Below are 19071 nucleotides of genomic sequence, written 5' to 3' on the forward strand. Positions count from 1 at the left end.
ATAAACTGATAAGTGACCTCTCAAAACTGAAGCGAAATCTGTATTATGAAGTGGTCTGAAGGATGCAAAAGCACACATTTTAATAACAAAATACTTGGAATGTTTTATTTACTCATTTGATCACATCAAAATAGGTTACATAAAGAAATAACTGACTATAAAACTTCAAGTTTTAAAGAAGAGAGAATCGTAAGATGGGAGGAAACTTTCATGACGATCTTCATATTGGATCTTCATTCTCCAAACTCAGGACAAAGTCAAATTCCTCTGAAAATAAAACAAAATTACATTAATCATAAGCTAACAATTATATTAAAGCTACTTTTTACTAAATACATATATTTGAACAGCTGGAAATATATATTTTTTTATAATGTGGATTTAATATTTATAATTTATGTTTAGCTCAAAGTTATATTTAAGATTATTATATTGTTATTTTTTAATTGTTACAATTAAATGTATTTTACATTTATAATCACATTTTAAACAATGCTACACAACATGAAAATGAGAATAAGCAGTGTTTTACTTATGCATAACAATAAATCAGCTGGTTTGGTGTGTATTAAATATAATATAAGTAACCTGCAGTGAGGGGCTGAACTGATAGTCTGGCCCTGGTGAAGAGGGCCATATCTTTCAGAGGGCCACCCTTAGCTTTATGTTGCAAGTGATATTTCTTCAGCTCAGCCAGAGAGATGAAACGCTTGGTCATCCTTTCAAACTGAACATCCACCTTTACCGAGATAATCAGTGGTCAGTTTTTATGGCAAAAATAGAAATATTATGTCTTTTTGTGGTTTGTGTAAAGACACACCATACTCCATTTAGGGTTGTCTGCTTTGCTGGAGGGGTCGTAATGAACATCTTTCTTGTCAAACTGCGTATGGTCTACATAAGCCTCCTTTACGATCTATAAGAAATAATTCATAAAATTATTCTCACTCACTGTTATTATGTATGTGGTAAAAATGTTAAGCTTCCATTGGACTGGTGACTCACCTTCATGAGGCCAGCGATACCTGGCTCTTTGCAGTTACTGTGGTAAAAGAAAGCCTGCTGGCCCACCTTCATATCTCTCATGAAATTACGTGCCTGAGGGGAAAAGTCTTCAGCTGAAGTGATCGTTCTGCATGTGCTTCTTGATAAACATAATATTAAATCAGTCTACCTGATAGTTCCTCACTCCATCCCAGCATCCCGTTTGATTGGGAAGGGCTTTTAGGTCCTCAATTCCAAACTGTAGTTGGAGTTGACAAGATGTTATGTTATGTTAAGTTATAGGCTAGCACCACTTCACATCTGAGTTGTTTAATTAGGTTTACATTCACCTATTAACATAACTTTAAAAAAAAGTATCTTCCAATCAAAAAAAGACATTTAAAATATCCCTCATTACTGATTTTTTTCTCTCTTTTTTTTCTAAATTGTACACTTCCACTACATAAGAAAAAAAAATCATTTTTCACAATATCGTATGTCAATCATGGTCACAATGCAAAAATGCAACAATATGTATGGCATTGTATAGAGTGCTGTATTATGAGATCAGTATCATGTTTAGAACCGACATAAAAAGTAGAAATGAGATACTAGGTCATAAGGAGATAAGTCATATGCCCTAATTATGGCATCAAAATATGACATACTAAATCATAATTTTGATAGAAAGTCTAAATTATGAGATGGTCATAATTATAAGTTAAAAGTCGAGATTTTCTCTCAAATTATGACCTTTTAATGTCATAATTATGATAGGAAAGTCAAGATTTCTGTAGTTCTCTGTAATGTTGTATTGTTATTGTTGGAGTTACTACTACTAATAATAGTAGTAGTACTAAATTGTAGTTTAGTAGTAGTAGTACTAAATTGTACCTTAATAATGAGAGATTTACCTTCACGTCCACTCCATTTTCAATTCGACTCTCAGGTTCAGACTTCATCAGCCAGTGGTTGTAAGATGCTTTGCATGCGTCATCATTTTTATTTTTCTCCACATCATTTTTTACTGCTGCTGACCTTTTTCTTTTGCCAGTTTTGAGTTGTGCAACACCATCAGACTCCTTATTGTGTTGGGCGTCTGCATCAGCTAAAACAATGTAGCAATTAATTATTTAAAGTAAAGACTTGTCTCGCATAAAACTATAAAACGATGCAACCCTTACATTAAGCAGATTACTTACAGTGTTTATTAGATTTGGCGCTGCTTCGTGTTGTTTTCTTGGGTGGCATGTTTCACTTGCAATGCGAGCGAGGAAACACAAGCACTCGTGATAAAACAGCGCCTTGGCAGACCGCATGCGGTCTGGAGAATCATAACTGGGTTGGGATTTAGTCTGCTTTTATTTAAACCCCAACTCAGAATGCGGGGTATAAAAAGAGATCCTTAATAACTATTAAAACTGATTGCAACTTAAATTGAATAACTTTCTAAATTGTACCTACAATTGCGTTAATGCTGCGCATACATGATCCACATGAAGATATCTGTTGAAGTTGAACTACAAGTCCGGTCTGTTTAGAACTTCATTACCCATCATCACCGCGGCGATTGGACGCGTCACTGAACCAACATGGCGGCGGCTAGGGCACTCGTAAGAGGTGTCCGATTGGGCACATATAACATCGGTAGAAGTCACAGTTTAATATTTAACAGTGTACAGAGACGAGGAATAGCAGCGTGCATTGATCGTAAGTCAAATTATTGAAAGACCGTGATAATAATAACAATGTTCCTTGAGAGACAACCACACAAAAAGTCAGTCATTTAGGACTGCTAGAGTGGATGTACAGTATGTTTTAAATATTTTTTATTGAGCTAACGTAGTAAGATCTAATGTATATTTTAATCAATTTAATCTCTGTTTTGATTATATGTCAAATTTGGTGCAAATGTATTATTTTGAACCTCTGTTGATGGCCTAATTTCTGTTGATATGGAGTCACAGATTGAAAGTTTGAAAAGGGGATCTGTCTATACCTGTCATTGTATAACGCATTAAAATTTCATTTTAGTTAACTTTTTTGTTTTGTTTAGTAAACTCAGTTGTGCAGGCTTGTTGAGTCAATATAATGCTTCATTAAACGTCAGTGTTCCTGGAGTTTCAACATTGACAGTTTACTGAAATTGTACAGTAATATGTAAAATGTACAAACAAATTTTGTTTATTATATTTAGCTATGTTATAAAATTTTAATAGCAGATAAATGCAAATTGAAAAAGCGATCGTCATTAGATTGCTTTTAAAGCGCTCAACCAATCATATTTGGGGGTGGGTGTCGAGCGCAGTTGATTGGCTCATATCAGACGCCGTTTCCTTTGATCCGTGCTCATCATGTATCTCATTACAACAGATGCTACTGCTAATACATACAGTACATAAACTACACAATTAACAATTACACACGTACTTATACTGTATATATGCTGTATAAATGCACACACTGCATTATTTCCACAGCCTCTATAGGTCTCTCAGATGAACAGAAAGAGTTTCAGAAGGTGGCATTTGACTTTGCTGCCAACGAGATGGCACCACATATGGCGGAGTGGGACCAAAAGGTAACCTGAACATCTGAAAATATTGGTTATTGTTTATATATCACGCTGAAACCTTACTGTACATTTAAACACAATTCATATTTTCACTTAGGAAATATTCCCCGTGGATACCATGAAGAAAGCCGCCCAGCTGGGATTTGGTGGGATTTACGTGAACCCTGATGTTGGGGGCTCTGGACTCTCTCGTCTGGACACCTCTATCATATTTGAGGCTTTATCCACAGGCTGTGTCAGCACTACCGCTTACATCAGTATTCACAAGTGAGTCTGCCCTGCCACACACTCGCTTTAAATGTCCCTACTAGCTTACTTATAAAATACTTTAAAGTCATTTTTGCCTCGTAATAATGCATAATGTAGGAACAAATTAATTTTTATATAAAGTAACACATGTGCTTGCATCTTGTTTTCCTTCTTTGTGGTTCATTGGGCTTTACATAGTGTTTATGGGTTGTGTTTTCATAGCATGTGCGCCTGGATGATAGACACATTTGGAAACAAGGAGCAGAGGGAGAAATACTGTCCTGATCTCTGCTCTATGCAGAAATTCGCCTCATACTGTCTCACAGAACCTGGTAAGTTCAAAATAAAAAAAATCTGTATTCCTTTGTGGGCTATATGAGTGTTATCCTTAACCAGAATGACTTCATTCAAAATTAAATGAAAAATAAATATCAGATGAAAAACCTAAAAATGTTGCCTTTGCAACTAACTATAATTATGTTGAAGTACTAAAATTACTAAAGATTGTAATAGAGAGAATAATAATGAAAATGATAATAAAAATGGCAAAAGCACATGAAAATTAGTTAAAAAATGTATCTATGCACATATACCAAAAGTGATGTTGGGCCTAGGACAATTTAGATCTTTACATATATACTATAGTCTATATATAGTATATATATTGATGTCATATTTTTAACCTTTTTTTCTTTTCTTTTTCAGGTAGCGGGAGTGATGCTGCTTCTCTTTTAACCAGTGCGAAGCTCCAAGGAGATCATTATATTCTGAATGGCACCAAGGTACATGGAGAAATGATTGAGACATTGACAAAAATCTCCATGCAGCTTCCCAACAGTTTTCCATGTCTCCCGTCAGGCGTTCATCAGTGGAGGTGGAGACACAGATGTGTACGTGGTCATGTGCAGGACAGGTGGAAAGGGACCTAAGGGGATCTCCTGCCTGGTGGTTGAAAAAGAAACCCCTGGACTTAGCTTTGGCAAAAAAGAGAAGAAGGTAATGGACGTTTTCAGCCTAAACCAGGGTTGTCCAAACTCGGTCCTGGAGGGGCCACTGTAAAAAAAAAAAAAAAAAAAAAAACCCAGTGACTTTCAAAAGAGTGTTAAAGGTTGTCCAGCAGGTGGCAGAATTGAGTTATTTATTTATAAACTGCAGGTAGGATGGAACTCCCAGCCAACCAGAGCCGTGATATTTGAGGACTGCGCTGTCCCAGTGACCAATCGGCTTGGAGCAGAGGGGGAGGGCTTCAGCATTGCCATGAAAGGCCTAAACGGAGGCAGAATTAATATTGGTGAATTGTTTCATAACTTTGATTTGAAACCTTTTTGATATCCTATTTATTTTAAGCCTTTTTTTTGGTGACTGTTTAATGCAAGTGCTCTTGTACCCACAGCTTCTTGCTCTCTTGGAGCAGCTCATGCATCTGTGCTTCTGGCTCGAGATCACATGTGTGTGCGTAAACAGTTTGGAGAAACACTATCGAACAGCCAGGTACCAGCTGATCTATCTAGCGCTGATCTTTCGAATAGGTCTCAGTCATAAATAGGAAGGTGTAATGGTTGCCCGTGTTCAGTTCCTGCAGTTTAAGCTGGCTGAGATGGCCACTAAGCTGGTCGCCTCTCGGCTGCTGGTGCGTCAGGCGGCGTTAGCTCTGCAGGACGGCCGACCGGACGCGGTCTCTCTCTGCTCAATGGCCAAGCTCTTCGTGACAGATGAATGTTTTTCAGTAAGTGGACACACGCATTGCTCCGTCACCTGAGTGCTGTTGTAACACAAATACGGAAATAAGAGTTTTTGTGATCATCTCTTTCAGATATGTAACCAGGCCTTACAGATACATGGAGGTTATGGTTACCTAAAGGACTATGCAGTGCAGCAGTATGTCAGAGACATTAGAGTACATCAGATATTGGAGGGTAATGACTTTTTTATTTTAAAAAAAGTAATTGAATAATATCATTTATCTACATGTACTTACCATAGGGTTAGAGTTTGTATTATTGTTTGTTTGCATGTAATTATGCATTACTGATGGTTATTACTACAGTAACTACATGTATATTACATGTGTAACAAGGACACTGTAAAATAAAGTGTTATCATTTAGTAGTACTCATTTAAAGGGATACTCCACTTTTTTCGGAAATATGCTCATTTTACAACTCCCCCAGAGTTAAACAGTTGAGTTTTACCGTTTTAGGGTGTACTCACACTAGCCAGTTTGAACCGTGCCCGAGTGCGTTTGACCACCAAAGCGCGGTTCGTTTGACTAGTGTGAGTGCTCCGAACCGTGCCCGGGCGCGGCTCGATTAGCCGGCCCTGGCCCGCTTGGAAGAGGTGGGCCAGAGCACGGTTCAGTTGGACTCGGGCGCGGTTCGCATGCAGTGTGAGCGCTAACCGTGCTGGACTCCATTGTGTTCAGTGAGAGCGCCGCTCTTCCTGTTTATCCCGAAACCGTCGCACCATAATGAAGTAAGCGTGCTCCGGCACGAATGCTGAAACCCTATGTGAGTGCAGGCCAGAGGGGGAGTGGGGAGGGGGGACAATCGTACTCGGGCCCGGTTCATGGCAACCGTGCCTAGTGTGAGTACACCCTTAGAATCCATTCAGCCGAACTCCGGGTCTGACGGTACCACTTTTAGCATAGCTTAGCATAGATCATTGATTCTGATGAGTCCAGTAGCATTTCTTTCAAAATGACCAAAGAGTTTCAATATTTTTCCTATTTAAAACTTGACTCTTCTGTAGTTAAACCGTGTACTAAGATCGACGGAAAATGAAAAGTTGCGATTTTCTAGGATGATATGGCTAGGAACTATACTCTCATTCCTGCGTAATAATCAAGAAACTTTGCTGCCATACCATAAGTCCAGCAGGCGTAATGATATGACGCAGCGCCTGAAAATAATCATTTTGAAAGAAATGCTACTGGACTCATCAGAATCAATGATCTATGCTAAGCTATGCTAAAAGTGGTACCGTCAGACCCGGAGTTCGGCTGAATGGATTCTAAAACGGTAAAACTCAACTGTTTAACTGTGGGGGAGTTGTAAAATGAGCATATTTCCGAAAAAAGTGGAGTATCCCTTTAATAGTAGTTGTAATGTATCTGTATTAATATTGCATACTAATACATATAAATCTTTCTTTAAATAATACCAATTTTAATTTATTAATATCATTTATTATTGTTCTATATGGGGTTGGGAGGAATGCAGTGTTATTTTCATGATCACTTTTCATTTAACATTGTTTTTTTCTTTTGTTTAGGTACAAATGAAGTGATGAGGATGATCATTGCGAGAAGTTTGCTCACTGAATCATGATGTTCATGAATGGAATGGATTCATATACAGGACTGTATATCCTACATGTGACTATAGAGATTACTGATCTTTCACACTCCAGCATCTGCTGATTTTGATTATGAGCTGTCGACTGTATTTTGTGTGGAATGTTCAGAAAGTTTATGCCTTAAACACATGAATTAGTAAATCCAGATTACAGTGTTTATTATAATAACACACTGAGAAATTAAGTTTGTTTAGGGTAAAAATTCTGGCAGGTTACATTTACAAAAGTTACTGAAACACTAGTTGAAATCATAATTGTGACAAATACTAATAAATCTATGTCAATTTATGTACAAATGGATATCAGATATTCAATAATATATTCAATATTCAACACTTTTTATCACAGACAGCTTTCTTTGTGAGATCATTTACAAAGCACAGATCATCAAATAACAATTCAACTGTGGCTTTATAATGTTTGTCCTCATTACAGAGTATATAAATATGATCCTCATGTAATTTTTAAAATGACTGTTGTGTCTTCTATTAAACTGTCTTGTGCTTCCTGTGAAATAAAATTGTTTTGATGAAGCTTTCCACAAAGGCTGTTTGAGTTTCACCTGAAAATCTTTTAGTGGATGTCTTCTCAACATGAGTTTATAATGCTCTCATATTAGATAAGAATCAAAACACTGTTTATACCTATATTACAAAGGTTATAATATCTTCAACTCCTCATTAAAGTAGTATTGATGTACAGAAGTATGCTTAGGTTAAAAAGTATTTTTATCGGCTCAAAAATGAAACAAGCATAGAGATGCAAAAGAAGTGTCTGGGGAGATTAAACAAGTGGAGTAAAGTGAGACACTTTCATGTCTGTTTGGTCTTCAGGGAAGTACGTTCCCTCCACTGCCGATGAGGTGCTGAATTGTTGTTCACCTGGCTTTTGAAGAAAAACCGATGAATGAAAAATCATGCTGGAACATCACATCTAGTTTACTGAGGTTTAAATACACACCTAAGCTAATTGCATATGTTTTCTGGATGTGCTTCTCCCTATTCTAGGTGACAGGAAACTCTGATCGCACCAATCAGCAGAAAAACCATGAAGATTCCCATCAAAACTCCACTTCTTCCCGCATGTAGAATAGAACCGCATGTCAAATGATGTCAGAGGAGCAGTGTGTGTGTGTGTGTGTGTGTGTGTGTGTGTGTGTGTGTGTGTGTGTGTGTGTGTGTGTGTGGTACTCACAGGTCACACTGAGGGTTATGTTGCACACTTCCTGACCGAGCTCATTAGACGCTTTACATGTGTAGGTAGTGTAGTGTGCGCAATTTCAGAGAACAGGTGTGCTGATCTGAAGCACAAATGAGACATGAGTTTTAGTGATCGATTTAAACAATTGCTACAATAGAGAAAGGTGGCTGATAACATGGTGACCTTATGCGCCAGAAAAAAGGGGCAAATGTTTAGAATTTTGTGTTTGAACTTCAGTTTTTGTGGAAGCTCTGTATATTAATATTGAAGAGTAATTAGCTGGTGAATATAATATCATTATAATAAACCCATGATATGGGCCATCTTACATAGCACAGTGAGGTTGATGAGACGAGTGAGGTGAGATGAGTCGTTTGGGTTGGTGACCTCATGTACAGCCCAGCATCAGATGAATCGGCACTGATACTCCTGATGGAAGCGACGCCTGACACTGGAGGGTTCTGCACAAGAGCAATCTTTCCGTCCCAAGAGTTCACCAGTACACCCCCTCCCGTTGTAGTACAGCAGCTGTGTCAAAAATGACATTGAGATCAACAGACTGGTGGTTTGACTCTGAATATTCCCATTCTCACCCTCTTGGCTAGGACAGCAGGAGTTCCTGGAGAAGCGTAACGCCACTCCATGGTGAAGCCCTCTGAGACGCGTGTATTATATGTGCAAGTCAGCTCAGCCGACGAACCCAACCGTACAAACACTGAGGGCTTTACCACAACCGCATGCCGTGACCTCACTACATCTACACAAAGGAAACATCTGGAGGTTATGCTCTACCTTGAGAAACATTAATACTTAAATTCACTACAAGTATGTACAACATACACTACAAGAGTTTGGGGTCAGTAAGGCTTTAAAATAATAATAATAATAATAATACTTTTATTCAGAAAATATGCATTTAATTGTCACAAGTAAACAGTAAATGCATTTATAATGTTACAAAAGATTTATATTTCAAATCAATTCTGTTATTTACTCTTCATGAAAGAATCATGAAGAAAAAAAAACAGTTTTCAAAAACAGAAAATAAACAGCACAAATGTTTTCAACATTGATAATAATAATAAGCAGCAAATCAGCATATTCGAATGATTTCAGAAGGATCATGTGACACTGAAAACTGGAGTAATAATGCTGAAAATTTCAGCTTTGCCATCACAACAATAATGTATTAAAATGTAAAACAGTTATTTTTACTGTATTTTACTGTATTTTTGATCAAGTAAATGCAGTCTTGGTGAGTTAAAAAACTAATTAAAACATAATCTAATTATAAACCTATTTCAATTCCATATGTAATTACTGAAAAGGTTGATGGAATAACTCACCAAAGTACTGGAATAAAAACCATGTTGTGTGGACAGTGTGACCAAATGCCATTTTGCTTTTAACATTGTGTTGTCCCTGCACTGAGAAGGAGTAGCTCATAATAACTGTTCGGCCTTGACTAACAGAGAGCTCAACAATGTCCAGACTGTGCTTGCAAAAAAGGGAGGCATGCAGGTGTGGTTTCTTATTGTTTTTCACTGAAGCCCCTTTTCTCCTAAAAATGGTTAGAAAAACCACCAATGAAAGTCACCTATTCCATAGCTTAGACAACCAATGTTGTTCTGAACCAATTGTATTTTATTTTATACTTACTCCTAAAGAAATGTTGCTTCCTATTGTGTTAACAAGAAAAATGTAATTTTGTTATGGCCATTATAGAAATTGGGGGCTCGTCCGGGATCTCAACTTGCGCTCTCTTGCACACAAAGCAAGTAAAAAAATAAATAAAAATGATGCAGCCAAAATTACGTTTGTTAATACAGTTTAACAGGGTCAATCAAATGCCACATGAAAGAACTATGCTTGTTTTAATCAACTGTAATGTAAAATTCTAAACAATGTTTTACAATGCAATTTTGTATTGGTTAAATTATGCTGAACATAAGTGATCAAAACATGTACCACAACTTGAACCTCACTGATGCATTTCCACTCCAAGCCTTCGTCTTACCGCTTCCTTCATGTGGACAGTTACAGCATCATAATGCGTTCAATTTTATATAATGCCAATTTTAAAATAACAAAATGATTGAAAAAGGCCTAATAACAGAGTAGACAACCACATTATTCAAAGCACAGAGAATAACATTCCGCATTAACACAAATATCAAACTATCAAAAATGATAATACATTGCTTCCAATATTCAAGTCATTAAACCACAAGGCTAGTTTTTCATATATTATCATGTACACATGAATGAATAAATCTACCACTTCCATGTAACTTACATGATCAAATCATAACTTAAAGAGTCCTTCTTGCTCCAGTAAACAAGCACGGCAGTTTCTGGCATTTATTTGTTTTAAACTCTAAATCATAAGACATTTTAAGACAGCATTTTCATGGGCATTCATTTTATTTTACATTTTAAAGTCATCCCTTTTTTCTCACCGAAGCTATAAATTCCTCTGAACGGCCAGAAATTTTTTAATATGAAAATAAAAGCACTGCTCTTTAGAAATCTGTCAAATGCTTGACAGAAAAGAAAAAAAAGAAAACTCCTGAGAGAAACGGAGGCACAAGAGGCACAATAACAGCCGATGCTAAATTGGTGAACTATTGAACTAAAACCATAAATTTAAAAGAATGACTAAATAACTGGATAAATCTGAATCCATAAACACAACTGTTATAAACAGTGGAACATCATCAGTGATATCTGCATCCCTTCATAACATCAGGTATTATAAATGTATAATAACACTGTAAAGTTGACAAAATAAATGAAAAATACTGTTCTTGGTCAGTGTGACGATTTGAAAAGATGACGAGAACACATCAAAACACAAATTACGCTCAGTAAAAAACACATAGAATACTTTATAAAACAAAGGTGGTTTTGACAGATAACTATATTTGACTGTACTTTATTCTGTATAAAAACTAAGCCAAATTTTGTTATATTTATAGAAACCTTTGTTAAACTCTCCGTCATAAGTCTTGTAAGTCTTTAGCACATTACACCAGTGAGCCTGCGTGGTTCTGGGTGGGCACCATGACTGGCACCGCCCCCATGCGGGACAGAGTAGCAGTGTTTATAGGCATGTTGAGCGGGCACGGGGCCTGCGGCTGCGGGCCCTCAGTCCTGTGTGTGGAGGAGCTGTCGGGACTGTGATGGCGATGGTGGCGGAGCGTGTGATTGGGTGTGCTGCTGACGTTGTATCCGGGCAGGCCGTGGAGTGGGTTGGGATCCCCTGGGCGGAGGCGGTAAGTGGCTGTGCTACCCGAGGTGGTGAGGATGGAGGCGGTGTCCAAGGCACCTGGGGGGTATGGGTAATGGTTGTTTTGGAGTGGATGTTGAGGGTCCTGTGCTGGAGGGCTGGTGGCTATGGAGGACAATGTGCCGTTCTTTGATATGATGTCTGATCCTGTGCCACTTTTAGCCCAGGAGACGCGTTTCGGGGCCTGTGCGTCTTCCCTAAAGCAATGGAAAGCAGATACTGTAATACACACATCTAATCCGTAGCATTATGACAGTGGTGAACGAAGTACACAAATCAAGTACAGATCTCATATAAAATATCACACAGAATATCTTTTTTAAATTTACTTGAGAAAAAATACAAGTCATGTTTATTTATTCTAGCCAACCGTAGTCAGACTAGTCATTATTTAGTACTAATAAGATATTAGTGTAGACATTTAATATGTATTGAGCTGCAAATAAGCAAACATATTTATCACCAAAACTTATTATACACTATTAAACCTTTAAACTTCAATGTTCTAAAATATCAGTTTAAGTTACTGATAATTCAAGTGTACAAACAAGTAAAATAATATACATATAGTATCTTAAAATGAGGAAAAACTAAATTTGGGTAAATATGTGGTGACAAATAGTATAAAAATACAATGTACAGATTGTCGTCAAGTAAAAAAAGTTTGATATTACACTTTGGAATGTAGTGAAGTAAAAGTTTCCCGAAATAAAAACGCTCTGATAAAGTACAGATACTTGAAAAATGTACTTGTGTACAGAAATTAAGTAAAAGTATTCCGTTTCAGTCCAGCACTGTATTAAAGAAATATAAGACTGGCTCTTACTTGATATCATTGGCTATCTCATCCTCAGTGTCATGATTTCTCCTCAGGATAAAGATCAGGAATAAGACGAGAGCCATCAGACCCACCACAGACCCCACCGTCGCCCCCGCGACGACCCAAACATTGTTAGCTGCGGCCACACGAGGAACAATTCAGTTACAAATATAGAGAGTGTGGAAATCGCCAATATTAAATGTGACATCAACCTTTGTGACTGATACTTACGGCTGGAGACCTCTAGATTGATGTGGCAGCTGTCAGTTCCAGCCGTGTTGCTGGCACGGCAAATATACTTGCCGGACATGCTTTTGGTGAGGTTGCTAAGTCGAAGGGTGCCCTGCCTCTCATCTGAAAACAGAATCCATCATTCATACTGCCATCACTGAACATCAAATAAGTGTTTCCAATAGAGTTCACCACTCCATATCTATGTTTCGGCTGTTGTGACCTTTATTTGAAAGGTATTGCAGACAGTGTATGACTGCTTATTCTACTTCTATGGGTGTTTGTTCAATTATTGGGCACTTTTGGTCCTGAGGACTTTAAGAAATTAAATTCTCTTAAATATACTTTTCACACTCTCACTAATTTGTTCACTAACATTGTTAAACATACACTTCTGTTCAAAATTTTGGGGTTAGTAGGCTAAGATTTTTTTTCTCTCTCTTTAAAGAAGTATTTTAAACTCACACCAAGGCTGCATTCATTTGATTAAAATATGATAAAACAGTACTATTGAGAAATATTATTAGAATTTAAAATATTTTTCTATTTAGGTACAAGGTACATCTAAACAGGTACACCAACTTGATTTGGTGGAAAGGATACCACAATTGATATATTTTCCATAATTTGTGGAAAATAGAAAATTCATATATATTTTAAGATCGAAAAGGTAAAAGAATACAATTTAATTTGAACCTAATATGCGTTTGATAAAGTAATAAAAGTAAATTATGAAGGCATGTTAAAAAGATTTATGTGACCATATAAGAAACAGCTGAAATCTGTTAAAGGGATATTTCACCGCTGGAAAGATGAATGTGTATTTAAATTGGGTCATTTATGTAGTAGAAATGTGAAATTATTTTAGAAGCTGGTGCCTTCTAGACTGAGAAAAGCCAGAAAAAAATTTTTGGGCTCATGTGGATGAAAGACAACAACTCAGAAGCCAGAATGCAGAATGCAGCTGTTGCTGAGTTGACTCTGTGTTTGAGTTCTCCTCCATGTTGCTTCAATGTCGCAGACTGGACGGGGTGGGGTCACGTGTCTACACACGCGGTAATATGTTTTAAGGGGAAAGTACATTAACACACAGTGGGCGGAAATATTAATAGGATTAAAAAACCGAAATAACCGACTTGGTAAAATTACGTCAGTTATAGGCTCTGAATTTCGGTTTCGATTACTTTTTGATTAATCATCCAGCCCTACCTACGAGGCCACTCCCAAGCCACGCCTACCGGTTACAGAGGGCAGTATCGGAAGAAATGATACAACTAGGCTACTAGTTGACACGAAACTGAAAAGAGTTTCTATCGAGAGATCCCACCCCCTATGGGCGGGTTGAAAACATGTGGAACTAGCTCCTACTACTGGCTGTAGTCTCTCACCTCTGGCCAAAAAAGCCTCCGATGACGCAAAATTAAGATTTTTGCGTCATCTGAGGTTTTTTTCCAGACACACAATACAGAAATCTCTCATCTCAAGGGGACATGAGGGAGGGAAGCACGGTCATTCAAAAATACAACCGGGTTTCAACTGATACAAAGCTTAATGCTAATCGGTGAAGTATCCCTTTAAAGGGATAGTGACGTAGGACGTAGCGTAGGAAGCGTCGTGACGTAGAATGTCATCGCTGTACTCCGGTTCAAACAGATAGGGCTGGGCCCAAAACTCCGACATTTTCTTTTAAATACACGTTTTTTTAAATCGTGGAAATCCTGAGTGGAGTTTTGCTTTGCTCTGCTCTCTGGCTGCGCTGTCGCGTTCGTTCTACGTCACGACGCTTCCTACGCTACGTCCTACGCCGGAATCCATCTCCTGTGAACGCGCGTCGACCGTTGCCGGAAGCCAGTTATTTTTATTTATAAAGTTTTAAATATGTATATTTTTACGACAAAACCGCACGGATTACCCTCAGAAGGCCTTCGTTTAGCCGGATGGATTACTTTTGTGAAGGATGCATGCACATTTTTGGGACTTGAAGGAGGTGGACCCCATAACTTGACATTATAACCACTGAAAGATCTAAGACATTTTCTAAAATAACTGAAAATGTGTTAGTCTGAAAAATTATTGACATATGCATCTCGAACGGCTTGAGGGTGAGTAAATCATGGGTTTAATATCATTTTTGGCCGAACTATCCCTTTAATATACCCCAAAAAAAAAAAAAAAAAATATTCGGACATAAGAGTACCCAAACTTGAAGAAACACCTCTGACAAAGACAGGAAATACGAGTAGAATCCTTTGAAAAGCCCTATAAGAAACCACTTTGTCGCGATTCTAAAGGAAGCTGAAGGACACAAATACAGGACATACAGTATGTGTTAAAGATCTGGCTACAATTATGTACAGAATACTATTCCTATTTTCACTGCATGACAGTGGGAAGAAGGATGGAAAGTTAAAACCACAAACACAGAGAACAAACATTACATTTTGGCCATTATTATAGATAGTGTTGGCAGAGAGTGCAGTGGGACCATCTGCTGCTGTAGCTTCTGTCCACACTGACTGGCCTGCAGTGAAGAGCAGCCAAACTCAAATTCCTCAGTGACCCAGAGCCCAGGACAGACGCCCAGGGACCGGAGTCTGGGCTTTACAGATTTTACAGGCACTTTTATACTAATGAAGTGTCACTTAAAATGATTGGCTTCATAAAATGTACTCTTCAATGGTATGTTCATAAAAACCATGCGATGATGGCTGATTCAGGATGTGATGTTTCTACATTGAACAAACAACAAGACACAGGACTGGTTTTAGCTCTCTAACAAAATACACAAATAGTACAGAACCACATGATTCATAATTTCAAAAATGGGAGGGAACAAAAAAGATGAAAGGGGTAGGATGATGTTTGATAATATGCTTTTAGACTGATATGTTTGGGATATTGAATGACTCTAATCTCACTGACACACATTGATACAAATGGCTGATAGCTAAGCTTTTTTTTGTTGGTTTTGTCCTTTTTGCAGTCTTTGTTGACAGATTTTGCGCAGATGGTAAACTTCATTCTGTGAAGGTTATCAAAATAGTGTATGAGCATTGCATGTTTTTCACAGAATGATGATCCGCCACTGTTTTGAGACTGGAAATGAATATGGCAAATGGGATCGGGAAATAACCTTAGCCAGATTCAAACAATATTTTAACAATGATATAACAAAGATTATATCATATATCACATCATATATTATATCATTATAACATTATCTTTAAAGGTGGACTAACGGACTCATGCATATGTGAAATTAGTTTTCGGTTATCAACAGCATTTTGTTCACAGTCAGCCATGATTAATTTATACTGCAAATGAAAATGTCCCATAAAAGGGAGGTTACATAATTTTAAACATTTCTCTGAAGTACTATCACTTTCTTTATGTGTAAAACTTCTTTTTTTTTTTTTTATGTACCTTTAAAAAACCAATTTCACTACCGTTCAAAAGTTTGGGTTCAGAAGTTATGCTCACCAAGGCTGCATTTATTTGATCAAAAATACAGTAAAAGCAATAATATTCTGAAATATTATTACAATTTAAAATAACAATTTTCTATTTGAATATATTTTAAATCGCAATATAATTAAATAAAATGCAAAGTTACATTTTCAGCATCATTAGCAGCATCCAGTCTTCACATGATCCTTCAGAAATCATTCTAATATACTGATTTGCTGCTCAAGAAACATTTCTTATTATTTTTTATATTTAAAACAGTTGTGCTACTTATTTTTGTGAAACCATGGTACTTTTTATTTATTTACAGAAAGTTCAAAATAACTGCATTTATATGAAAACAATTTTTTTTTTTTTTACAATATAAATGTCTTGACTGTTACTTTTAATCTTGCTGAATAAAAGTACAGTATTACTCTAATAAAAAAAATTTAAAAAAATTAAAACTGACCCCCAAACATTTGAATGGTAGTGCACGCAGTAGCAGTTTTTTATTCAAGTAAAGAACTGAGCAACACTGCAAGAGTGAACCGCACATTTAATGTGGCTCTAAAGAGTGTTTCTAAAGGAGTTCTCTCTATCCTAGGGTCTGTTCCCTTACCCAGGTATCCCAGTACAAGCACAGGCTGGGGGCAGGACCTCCACTCTGTGAATGTGCAGATGAGAGTAACAGAGAGAGGACGAGAGGAACACAGATGACCAGGAGAACACGATACGTTTTTCTTTCCTGAGGGGAGTATTACTGAGCACCTCGCCTCCCTCAGGACTCTCATGTCAGCAGAAAAAAACGGAAGACCCACGTGCCTGGGATCAAGGAGGAAATTTGCAGCACGGTTGATAAGTATAAGCCTGCTTTCATGAACAGCTGGCACCGCAGTGTATTTCGACCAAAGATTTGTGCTGATCACAACTGACATGTCAACAGAAATCATCATGATATATTTTGGAAAAACACATTGGAAACTAAATGCATGTTTCTTTCTAGTTCTGCAACTGTTATATGTCATGCATGCTTTGTACTTGAGAGAATGCGCCAGTACTGAAGAAACATTGTAAGACATTCCTGGCACTCAGTCAAGGTCAAACCTGTTGTGTTCAGAAGCTGATGGGAATGTGTCTATCTGGCTGCTCTGAGCATAACAGAGCTATTTCACCTCTTCTCGGGCCAATGAGAGGGAGACTTGCTAAAGCAGTGATAAATGATGCCTGTGCTCTTCCTCTCTACACAGCACCTAGCCAATCTCATCAAGATAATAAACTGAGTACAGAGAAAAACAGCCCCTCAAGATGATACTACAATAACACAGTCATAACTGTTCACACATTTGGGGTTAGTACGATTTTTAAAGAAGTCTTATGCTCACCAAAGCTGCATTTATTTGATCAAAAATACAGTAAAATTGTGAAATATCATTACAATTTTATGTTTAAAATGTAATTTATTCCTGTGATGGCAAAGCTGAATTTTCATCAGTCTTCAGTGTCACATGATGCCTCAGAAATCATTCCAATATGCTGATTTGGTACTTATGTAACATTTCTTACTATTATACATTTTGAGAACAGTTGTGCTGGTTAATTTTTTTTTTGTTGAAACTGTGATATATCTTTTTTTTTCAGGATTCTTTGATGAATAGTAAGTTTTACTATTGTAACTTTATAAATGTCTTTACAGTAACTTTTGATCAATTGAGTGCATCCTTACTGAAAAAAAGTATTAATTTCTTTTGTTCGTTTTGAAACACTAAAACACAATAGAATTAGCATTTAGTGTCATGACTCATGGGTTCCCTTTGGAGTTTTTAAAATAGCGTTTTTTGATTTGCAGTATGGAGTAAAATAAGCAACTTGAAGAGACTTGCACGTTTTGTTCTGCAACATCAATTACACCGTCAAATAACATGAATTTTGAAACTGTTGTTTGACTTCAAATGTTCGCTGCTAACAAGTACTGTAGCTACATAAAGTCTAAACCGGTTGACTGATTTGTACAGCATGTAAACTCAGACGATTCCTGGGGGAACACATGGCGAATTAGCCCTCGGGGTTGGTCTACAAATTGATGTCATAAATGAACAGCATTATAATTATATTCTAATTCCTTTTATATTATCGTTGTGCTACATGTGAAAACAGCTATACACAATTTTAGAAAAGAAAAAAATAAACACTTATATACTATATACATGTGTGTGTGTGTGTGTGTGTGTGTGTGTGTGTGTGTGTGTGTGTGTGTGTGTGTGTGTGTGTGTGTGTGTGTGTGTGTGTGTAAGGCTAAGTAGAACCTGGTTATTGATAAATCATTTGAATGCAGCATAACAAATAATTTGTAGCCCGAATGGGTGTCTATTACAACATCTTCTTTAGCTTTGCAACACGATATAATTGCTTATTAAATTCTAAATTGTTGATGACCGGATGATCTTGAGGTAACAAGATTATCAATGTTAATCCTTCAATTTTACATCCAGTGTTCAATTTTATTTTAGCCACACAATTATGCTATTTGAGCACTTTGTTTAGTTTGCTAAAGTTGAATGACTTTAGTATAGTAAGTTTTAATGTCAGTGTATCTCTTTAACTAAACTAACATTCAAACACATAAATTAATACTTTTATTCAGCAAGGACACATTCATTTTAAAATATATTCAAATATAATTGTAATAATATTTCACAAAATGACTATATTTTTTAAATGAATAAATGCAGCCTTGAGCATAAGAAACATTAAACAATCTTACCAGCCCCAAACTTTTGAATGGTAGTGTACCATCTAATTAACCTCATTTCAACCATTCAAACATATATAAATCCATACAGCAAATCCTTTCAGTGAAACTATCCTTAGTAGATGGAAAGATGCAAAAATCCTTTAAATGAATCCACAGAAGCTGCTGATTTT

The 19071-nt window shown here is 36.9% G+C and overlaps 3 protein-coding genes and 1 pseudogene across 4 annotated transcripts in view; 1 reads left to right on the forward strand and 3 right to left on the reverse strand.

The window, feature by feature from the left end:
- Positions 1-77: 77 nt before the first annotated feature.
- thyn1 (thymocyte nuclear protein 1) lies at positions 78-2390 on the reverse strand. Its single transcript, XM_082179576.1, has 7 exons — positions 2187-2390; positions 1899-2092; positions 1175-1243; positions 1006-1098; positions 821-916; positions 589-739; positions 78-267 (listed from the first exon to the last, which is right to left on the reverse strand). The coding sequence occupies exons 1-7, from the start codon at positions 2233-2235 to the stop codon at positions 221-223; spliced, it is 699 nt and encodes a 232-aa protein (XP_082035702.1). The 5' UTR covers positions 2236-2390; the 3' UTR covers positions 78-220.
- A 147-nt stretch (positions 2391-2537) lies between these two features.
- acad8 (acyl-CoA dehydrogenase family, member 8) lies at positions 2538-7695 on the forward strand. The gene is made up of 11 exons (XM_082179573.1): positions 2538-2694; positions 3465-3565; positions 3657-3826; positions 4031-4140; positions 4514-4590; positions 4667-4804; positions 4964-5099; positions 5202-5299; positions 5382-5534; positions 5622-5724; positions 7079-7695. Exons 1-11 carry the CDS (start codon positions 2577-2579, stop codon positions 7132-7134), a joined length of 1260 nt encoding a protein of 419 aa, XP_082035699.1. The 5' UTR covers positions 2538-2576; the 3' UTR covers positions 7135-7695.
- Positions 7696-8409: 714 nt separating this feature from the next.
- Positions 8410-9949, reverse strand: LOC309505890 (V-set and immunoglobulin domain-containing protein 2-like; annotated as a pseudogene). Its single transcript has 4 exons — positions 9709-9949; positions 8956-9119; positions 8692-8890; positions 8410-8462 (listed from the first exon to the last, which is right to left on the reverse strand). The product of its transcript is annotated as a V-set and immunoglobulin domain-containing protein 2-like (transcript).
- A 262-nt stretch (positions 9950-10211) lies between these two features.
- The window catches only part of esamb (endothelial cell adhesion molecule b), a 36736-nt gene continuing 27876 nt past the window's right edge, over positions 10212-19071 (reverse strand). Inside the window, exons 5-7 of the mRNA XM_082179601.1 lie at positions 12703-12825; positions 12478-12607; positions 10212-11848 (exon numbers count right to left, since the gene is read on the reverse strand). Of these exons, the coding sequence (XP_082035727.1) occupies positions 11389-11848; positions 12478-12607; positions 12703-12825 (713 nt within the window). The 3' untranslated portion in view covers positions 10212-11388. The remainder of the gene's footprint in view (positions 11849-12477; positions 12608-12702; positions 12826-19071) is intronic.

The sequence above is a fragment of the Leuciscus leuciscus genome (genome assembly GCF_965113295.1).
Source record: "Leuciscus leuciscus genome assembly, chromosome: 9".
NCBI classification, from domain to species: domain Eukaryota; kingdom Metazoa; phylum Chordata; class Actinopteri; order Cypriniformes; family Leuciscidae; genus Leuciscus; species Leuciscus leuciscus.